The sequence below is a fragment of the Octopus bimaculoides genome, chromosome 21 (assembly GCF_001194135.2).
Source record: "Octopus bimaculoides isolate UCB-OBI-ISO-001 chromosome 21, ASM119413v2, whole genome shotgun sequence".
Lineage (NCBI taxonomy): Eukaryota > Metazoa > Mollusca > Cephalopoda > Octopoda > Octopodidae > Octopus > Octopus bimaculoides.
The window spans coordinates 13,196,985-13,206,921 of NC_069001.1; the positions used below are offsets into that span (position 1 = coordinate 13,196,985).

The 9,937-nt window shown below is 39.7% G+C and overlaps 1 protein-coding gene across 1 annotated transcript in view; it reads right to left on the reverse strand.

Moving 5' to 3' along the window:
• LOC128250430 (annexin A11-like) overlaps positions 1 to 9,937 on the reverse strand; it is a 33,161-nt gene that overhangs the window by 2,386 nt on the left and 20,838 nt on the right. Inside the window, exon 2 of the mRNA XM_052975390.1 lies at positions 1,570 to 1,826. Within this exon, the coding sequence (XP_052831350.1) occupies positions 1,570 to 1,826 (257 nt within the window). The remainder of the gene's footprint in view (positions 1 to 1,569; positions 1,827 to 9,937) is intronic.

Sequence of the window (9,937 nt, forward strand, 5' to 3'; positions counted from 1 at the left end):
GGGCAATGTCTTCTACTATAGCCTTGGGCTGGCCAAAACTTTGTGAGTGAATTTGGTAGAAGGAAACTGAATGAAGCCTGTCATATATATATATATATATATATATTTATGTGTGTATCTGTGTTTGTCCCCCCCTCACTATCGCTTGACAACCAATGTTGGTGTGTTTACATCCCTCTAACTTAGCAGTTCAGCAAAAGAGACCGATAGGATAAGTACTAAGCTTATTATAAAGAGTAAGTCATGGGGTCGATTTCTTCAACTAAAACCCTTTAAAGTTGTGCTCCAGCATGGCTGCAGTCAAATGACTGAAACAAGTAAAAAGAATAAAAGAATTGTTTTGAATTCAACATCTCATAACTTTGAGATTTCGATGTTAAGATTGATTATTTCTAAAATGACATTATAGGATAGATGTGAGAGGTCAAATCTGGCCAGTTTGACCATAAAACAGATAGGATATTTGAGTTGGATATGGCCAGTTTAAGGATTAATATTCTGAATATAACAGAAATGAGAAAAATAAGGAGGAATAAATATAATTTAAATAAAGAACAAGTTTTATTAACTTAATAAAATACAGGTATTGTAAATGTAGTAAAACCAAATAAGATACTGAAATTTGGGAAGCAACAATCCATTTTAGATATAGTAGAAACATTGTTTTAATGATAATTAATTTACACATTTTCTTTTTTTTTAAATTTACATGGGCGCAGAAGTGGCTGTATGGTAAATAGCTTGCTTACCAACCACATTGTTCTGGGTTCAGTCCCACTGCATGGCACCATGGGCAAGTGTCTTCTACTATAGCCCTCGGGCTGACCAAAGCCTTGTGAGTGGATTTGGTAGATGGAAACTGAAAGAAGCCCATCGTATATATATGTATATGTATATATATATGTGTGTGTGTGTGTGTGTTTGTGTGTCTGTGTGTGTCCTCCCCAACATCGCTTGACAACCGATGCTGGTGTGTTTACGCCCCTGTAACCTAGCGGTTCGGCAAAAGCGACCGATAGAATAAGTACTAGGCTTACAAAGAATAAGTCCCGGGGTCGATATGCTCGACTGAAAAGGCAGTGCTCCAGCATGGCCGCAGTCAAATGACTGAAACAAGTAAAGAGAGTATGTAGTGGGATTGAACTCAAAATCATGCTACTTGAAAGTAAATTTACCCACGCAGCCACGCTTGCACTTAAGAAAATTAAACCTGAAGCACAAGGAGACAAATACATAAATAAGGAAAGTGCCGCTGGACTGGCTCCTGTGCAGGTGGCACGTAAGATACACCATTTCGAGCGTGGCCATCACCAGTAGCACCTGACTAGCCCTCGTGCCGGTGGCACGTAAAAGCACCCACTACACTCTCTGAGTGGTTGGCGTTAGGAAGGGCATCCAGCTGTAGAAACTCTGCCAAATCAGATTGGAGCCTGGTGTCGCCTCCTGGTCCACCAGTCCTCAGTCAAATCTTCCAGCCCATGCTAGCATGGAAGGCGGACGTTAAACGACGATGAAAGGAAATAAATCAGTAAAAATAGTTTTTTAAAATAATAATAAAAAATGTCTTACAATAACTGTTGTTGGGTAGGTTTGAACATGTGATGGTTGTCCTGTCACTACTATAGGTGGTGCTGTTGGCTGTGGCGGTACTCCATATGGTGTATAGCCAATATTTGATGGGTTGTAAGGTTGTTGAGGATGTGTGCCATAACCAGGAATCTGTGTATATGGGGGAGCTGGCTGGTAAGGGCCATGCGGTGGAACACCAGAGTAGGCTTCACCTTGCATAACAGAATCATAGGATGGTGGAGGCCCAAGGGCCGACACTAGAAAAGACAAGAATATAAATATATAAATACAAGGAAATAAACAGAAAGTGATCATAATTATAATGGTTTCAAATTTTGGCACAAGGCCAGCAATTTCCAGGGATTACATCCACCCTAGTGCTCAACTGGTACTTATTTTATCGATCTTGAAAGGATGAAAGGCAAAGTCAATCTTGGCAGAATTTGAACTCAGAATGTGAAGATGGACAAATAGCTACTAAGCATTTTGTCCAGCATGCTAACAATTCTGCCAGTTTATCACCTTGACAACAACAACAATAATAATAATAATGATAAAAATGGTTTCAAATTTTGCCACAAGAGAAGCAATTTTGAGGGAGGAGAGATGAGTCAAATACATCGACCCCCCAGTGTTCAACTGGTACTTATTTTATTGACCCCATAAGGACAAAAGGCAAAGTCAACCTTGGCAGAATTTGAACTCAGAACGTAGTGACAGGCAAAATACCACTAAGCATTTCATCCAGCATGCTAACAACTCTGCCATCTCACTGCCTTAACAATAGTAATAATAATAATCATAAGCAATAAGAAGAGTGAGGTACAATTTGTAATGAATAAAGAATGACTGTTTATTGAATTGAACAATATTTTGACAATATGTCTGTTGTCCTCAGGTTCAAAATGAACTCGAGGTAGGAGGACATACTGTCAAACAATTCTTCAATTCAATAAAGAGAGTCAGTTTCATTACAAATCATACCACACTCTTCTTATTGCTTATTTATCTTCATGAAGAGTTACATCATCAATCTTCACGAATTAATAATAATCGTTTCTACTATAGGCAGAAGGTCTGAAATTTCAGGGGAGGGGATAAGTCGATTACATATTCCACATTGTTTTACCGGTACTTAATTAACTGACCCCAAAAGGATGAAAGGCAAAGTCAACCTCGGTGGAATTTAAATTCTGAATATAACGACAAATGAAATACCGCTAAGCATTTCGTCCAGCGTGCTGACGATTCTGCCAGCTTGCTGTCTTTAAAATAATGATAATAATAATAATGGTTTCCAATTTTGGTACAAAGCCATCATGTTTAGGGGTGGGGCATAGTCAATTATATCAACCCCAGTGTTCAAATGGTAATTATTTTACCAACTCTAAGAGGATGAAAGCGAAGTTGATCCCAGCAGATTATGAACTCAGAAATGTAACGGGTTGGAAGTAATGGTGCTGCAAAACATGATTCTATAACAATTCTCCCAGCTCACCACGTTACTACTACTACTACTACTACTAATACTAATAATAATAATACTAATACTAATAATAATAATAATTGTTCCAAATTTTGTCACAAGAGCAGCAATTTTGGAGGAGGGGATGAGTCAATTACATCGACCCTAGTGTTCAAACTGGTACTTACCAATCCCCAAAAGGATGAAAGGCAAAGTCATAAGACTTACTGTTAAATTAAATGCCCTGATGCAGTACCAGGTAGTGTCTCTCATTTGACTTTTAATCTTAACTGATTAGCAGTGTTATGTAAATGTTTTGTTTTGATGTAAAATACCACATATCTGCTTGTCAGTTATTTGACCATAACCAGTTGAGCATGTCCCTTGGTGGCTGGTAATATGTGCATCTCCGATCACGAGCAGAACTAGTGAGGGAGCATCATAGCTATGCATTGAGAGGAATTCTTTGGGATTTGAATAATTCATCTCTGGAAACCTGGGTGTTTCATTCATCATCCTTAAAAAAAACTTTATTCAGATACCTTTTGAGTGGGACGGGCTAATTGACCTGAAAAAACTGCTAATTGGGTTACACCTGCAAGGTGATGCGCTGCTTATCTTGATAGGAGATCATTATGTTGTGTACATACGGTTGTGAAGTGGTGTAGCTTTATCAGACAGGTAATCACGATGAGTATACTGGGCTTTGTATATTTTACCCCAGTGTCACTTTGATGGCATGCACTGCTCTCTCTCACTCAATAATAATAATGGTTTCAAATTTTGGCAGCAGGAGAGCAGTTTTAGGGGAAGTATTTGACTGGAACTTTATTTTATTGACCATTCTACTCTACTCTAGGCACAAGGCTTCAAATTTTGGGGGAGAGAGCCAGTCGATTAGATCAACCCCAGTACACAACTGGTACTTAATTTATCGACCCCGAAAGGATGAAAGGCAAAAATCAACCTCGGTTTTATTGACCATTGATGATGAAAAGACACCGAGCAAAGTTGACTTTGGTGGTATTTGAACTCAGAATGCAAAGAGCCTGAAGAAATGCTGCTAAGCATTTTCTCTAATACCATAACAATTCTGCCAGCTCACTATCTTTAACCCATTGGCATTTTAACCAGCCATATCTGGCCTAAATATTCTTTGCTTTATGTTCAAACAAACCACAGCTGACCTCTCACAACTCCTTTGAATGTCATTCTAAAACTAAGCAATCACATCATAAATATGTCAAAGTTATGAGATAATAAAGCTTGATTAATTCAAAACAATGTGAATAGAAAGAAGCATTACATTTGACAGAATCTGAACGCAAAAGGGTTCATTCAAAGATTGAACCCCTCATCCTCATCATCATTTCAACATCCACTTTGTCATGCTTTTGTTGGGCTGGAGGAAGGTTTATTGAAGCGGGTTTTCTCTGTGGCTTGATGCTCTTCCTGCCACCAACTCTCATCTGCTTCCAAGCAAAGCAATGTCTGCCCTATGGGCCAGACATGTTTCCACAAAATTTCGGAAATTAACGACACTGCTTGTATGGCAGTGACGCTCATTTACAGCTATCATGCAATGTCAAGACAAGGAGACAAACATACGCACACATGCACAAACACACACACACATGCACGAGCACACACATGCATGCATGCACACATATAAATTTGAAACCATTATGATTATTGAGTGAGAGAGCAGTGCATACCATCAAAGTGACACTGGGGTAAAATATACAAAGCCCAGTATACCCATCATGACTACCTGTCTGATAAAGTTACACTAAGCACATGCTTCACAACCATATGTGTGCAACATAACGATCTCCTATCATGATAAACAGTGCATCACCTTTCAGGTGGAACCCAATTAGCAGTTTCTTTAGGTCAAGTAGCCCATCCCACTCAAAAGGTCTCTGAATAAAGTTTTTTTAAGGATGATGAATGAAACACCCATGTTTCCAGAGATTAATTATTCAAACCCCAAAGAATTCCTCTCACATATATATACAATGGGTTTCTTTCAATTTTCATAAACCAATTCCACTCACAAGGCTATTTTTTTTAACCCTGGGGCTAAAATAGAAGACACCTGTCCAAGATGTTACACAGTAGGACTGAGCCTGAAACCATGTAGTTGGGAAGCAAACTTCTTAACCACAGCTACACCTGCATCTATCACAGGCTAAATACTATGAAATAATTAGTCTAGTAATTAAGTGTTTACACCACATGTTATGTTTGTATTGTATCCAGGAGTAGCTTTCGTTCTCAACTACTTCATGCCAAGCAACTCAATGGGAAGGATTGCTTTTTACATAACCCCCATCTATTTACACACAAAGTCTGGAAGACATTTTCTCCCAAGACTATTGCCTACTCCCTCTTCTGTTCTCCTTCAGTTATAAGGGCCCCTTTGGGACCTTAACCTTGTGAGTTACAAGGCAGTTCTCATTAGTGTTGGTAACATGAAATTAAAAAAAAAAAAAAGAGGACCCAATACATTCTGAAAAGTGATTGGCAGTAGTAAGGACATTTGGCCATAAAAACTATGCCAAAGAATGCATTGGAGCCTGATGCAATTCCCTAACTTATCAGAACCTTCAAAACTGTGCAACCCATTCCAACATAGAAGCTGGGCATTAACAGATGAGGAAACAGGGGAGTCTGGATTTAAGTTTTTCCTCTTCTCACCCAATAACTTTCTCCACTACACACTGGACTTGTGAAGATTTATTGGGGCAAGCGAAAGCGAAACCGTCACTGGCACCTGTGCCCAGCATCGCCTTCCTGGCACTTGTGCCAGATGGCACGTGCAAAGACATTCGAGTGAGATTGTTGCCAGTGCCGCTGAACTGGCTCCTGTGCACGTGGCACGTAAAATACACCATTTTGAGCGTGGCCGTTGCCAGTACCACCTGACTGGCCTTCGTGCAGGTGACACGTAAAAGCACCTACTACTCTTGGAGTGGTTGGCATTAGGAAGGGCATACAGCTGTAGAAACTCTGCCAAATAAGATTGGAGCCTGGTGTAACCATCTGGTTCACCAGTCCTCAGTCAAATCGTCCAACCCATGCTAGCATGGAAAGCGGATGTTAAACGACGATGATGATGATGACACTCAGATAACATCCTTCACACACACACACACACACACACACCTCACACTATCTCCCATTCACACCTACATGCAACATCTTCACACACACACACACACATGAATGTTCTATCTCCCCCTCCCCTACCCCATCACCTGCTGCTGCTAATGTAATCCACACCTTAGCAACACTGTCAGTGTTTGCAGTGAAGTTAAATCCACCCATGTCAATTATGTAATGTAGACATGGCAGCTCTTACTGTCATTTGATTACAACAATGATGATGATGCTGATGGTGCACCACCATGGTGGCAATGATGATGATGAAAGTAGTAGTGGTGATGTTTATGATGATGGTGCACTACCATGGTAACGATGGTGATGATAATGATGATGAAAGTAGTGCCGATGATGATGATGATGGCAGTGGTGGTGTGAGGATGATGTTAGAGTAAGGGGGACGGTAGCAGTGAGGATGATGAATGACAGTCCAGCTGCTGGATAGCCGATTGATCAGTGGTGGTCATGGTGAAGGTAACACTTGGTAAGGATGGCCACTATGATGATGATGATGATGATGAGGAGGAGGAGGAGATAATGCTTGTGGTAGAGATAAAACACTAACCTCAATGCTTGTAATGAGGTTGATAACGACAATGATGATTACAGCTATGACAGTGACAACTACACACAAAAAACAAATTTGATGTATTTATAAAGAAACCATGTGTCTGTATTGTATGAACAAACACACACACACACATGGATATACACATGTGTATGATTGTACATGTACATCCCTGATGTACATGAACAAAAATAATCACACAAACAAACCAATCAAAAATAAGACAAGTGATACTTTGGAAATGTGATCTAAATAAACAACACTGGGTTTATTAATGCCTGCATGTAAACCAATGACTGAGTGTGTGTGTATATATATATATATATATATATACACACACACACATACATACACATATATATATATATGGGAGAATATACAAATAACAGTGTATATATATATATATATACACACACACATTTTTTTCTCTCTCCATTTTTTCGTTCTCCCTCCATCTTTTTCTCTCTCATACCTTTCTGTTGAAGAGTGTAGGCTCGAAACGTCAAAAGCTTTTCCATTCTTCCCGAGCATCAAACTAATACACTAATACACCTGCTTGTTGTTCTCTCACCTGTCTTCGTCTTGTACTTTCCGTAAATTTGAACTTTATATATATATATACATACATGCATACATATATATATATATATATAATTATCTTGGGCACCTGTGTTTTACAGCAGCCTCAAGCCGACCAAAGCCTTGCGAGTGAATTTGGCAGACGGAAAGCGAAAGAAGCCCACCACAAATAATATATATATATATTTTATCTTTTACTTGTTTCAGTCATTAGACTGTGGCCATGCTGGGACACAGTCTTGAGGAAGTTTCAGTTGAATGAATCAACCACACTGCTTATTTCTTTTTTTTAAGCTTGGTATATATTCTATCAGTCAGTGTTTTTTTGCCGAATCACTAAGTTACAGGGATATAAACACACCAACACTGGTTGACATGTGGTGGCAGGAGGAGGGGGCCACAAAGACATACACATACATACATATATATACATATATATATATATACCTGTTTTCTGCTTATTTTTCTTTTCCTATTATTTGGCTTGTATCCCACAATCCATTGTATTCTGAGTTTGGTGTCCGGTGTCACACTATACCGGATACAGGAGTGAATTGCAGAGCCCACTAATTGAGCCTAATTTTGACTGAATGTTGTACTTTATGGTGCCTCCTATTTTGTGACTATATATATATAGGAAGACATGAGACAAGGTTGTGAAGCATGATCTTTGAAAGCTAGGCCTCATGGAGGCAATGACAACTGACAGAGACCTTTGGTGATATGCTATGCGTGAGAAGACTTGTCAAGTGAAATCATAGTCTTGGCCGATGCTGGTCCCACATAACTGGCCCCTGTGCCGGTGGCATGTAAAAAGCACCCTTGGAATGTTGGACCTCATGGAGGTGATGACAAGTGGTCAAGACCATTGGTGATATGCCGTGCTTGAGAAGACTTGTGAAGCCAAGTGAAATCATAGTTGTGGCCAATGCCAGTGTCATGTAACTGGCACCCATTACTCTCTTGAAGTGGTTGGTGTTGGGACGTGTCAAATCAGATTGGAACCTGGTGCAACTCTCCAGCTTACCAGTTCCAGTCAAACCATCTAAGCCATGTCTGCATGGAAAGCAGATGCTAAATGATGATGATGATGATGATGATGAGATATATATATATATATATATATATATCCCTTTAAATTCATTTAGGCAAATGCCTCTGAATTCACTTGTAAAAAGCTCCTATGCTTCTTGTTGTCGGCTACCAACAGTTATATCTCCATAAAAATGTAGTAATAACAAAAATGATTTGTGGATGGAAACATGTCTCAAGGCATCAATAAAGTATAAACATTCACATACAAACACACACAACAACAACAACAACAGCAAGCTTCTTTCAGTTTCTAATTTCTTTATTGCCCACAAGGGGCTAAACATAAAGGGGACAAACAAAGACAGACAAAGGGATTAGGTCAATTAGATCGACCTCAGTGCGTAACTGGTACTTAATTTATCGACCCCGAAAGGGTGAAAGGCAAAGTCGACCTCGGCAGAATTTGAACTCAGAACGTAACGGTTGACGAAATACCGCTAAGCATTTCACCCGGCATGCTAACGTTTCTGCCAGCTCGCCGCCTTTTTTCAGTTTTTATCTACCGAATCCACTCACAAGGTATTTGTCAGCCCAGAGCTATAGAGGAGGATACTTTCCCAAGGAACCATGCAGCGGGACTGAACTCTGGACCAAGCTTCTTTCAACACAACACCTGTGTCTATTCCAATTTACTATATAAATAAAATGACTGACTTGTTAATTGGTCATCAAAGCATCTAAATGTGCTATAAATATTTATTTGTGGTAAATGTTTCACAACTTTCTTTGTGCAGTTTAATTATATTCACATTATTCCTGTTGTGTAAAGAATACATGCATAGCTAAAGATGACTGAACAAGTCATTGTATACATTCTCCATGGAAGTATTTCAACTGAATGAACAGAATAACTCCATACTTATGTATGTGTAAGTGCATGTCTATATATATATATATTTATACATACAGTGAGGCCCTGCCTTTAGTCAAACAAATTGCCCCCAGGACTTATTCTTTGTAAGCCTAATATTTATTCTATTGGTCTCTTATGCCAAACTGCTAAGTTTCAGGGATGTAAACATACCAACATCAGTAGGGAACAAACACAGACACACAAATACATACATATCATCATCATCATTGTTTAATGTCCACTTTCCATGCTAGCATGGGTTGGACGATTTGACTGAGGACTGGTGAAACCAGATGGCTACACCAGGCTCCAATCTGGTTTGGCAGAGTTTCTACAGCTGGATGCCCTTCCTAACGCCAACCACTCCAAGAGTGTTGTGGGTGCTTTTACGTGCCACCGGCATAAAGGCCAGTCGGGCGGTACTGGCAACGGCCATGCTCAAACGGTGTATTTTATGTGCCACTTGCACAGGAGCCAGTTCGGCGGCACTGGTAACAATCTCGCTCGAATGTCTTTACACGTGCCAGTTTTTATCTACCGAATCCACTCACAAGGTATTTGTCAGCCCAGAGCTATAGAGGAGGATACTTTCCCAAGGAACCATGCAGCGGGACTGAACTCTGGACCAAGCTTCTTTCAACAC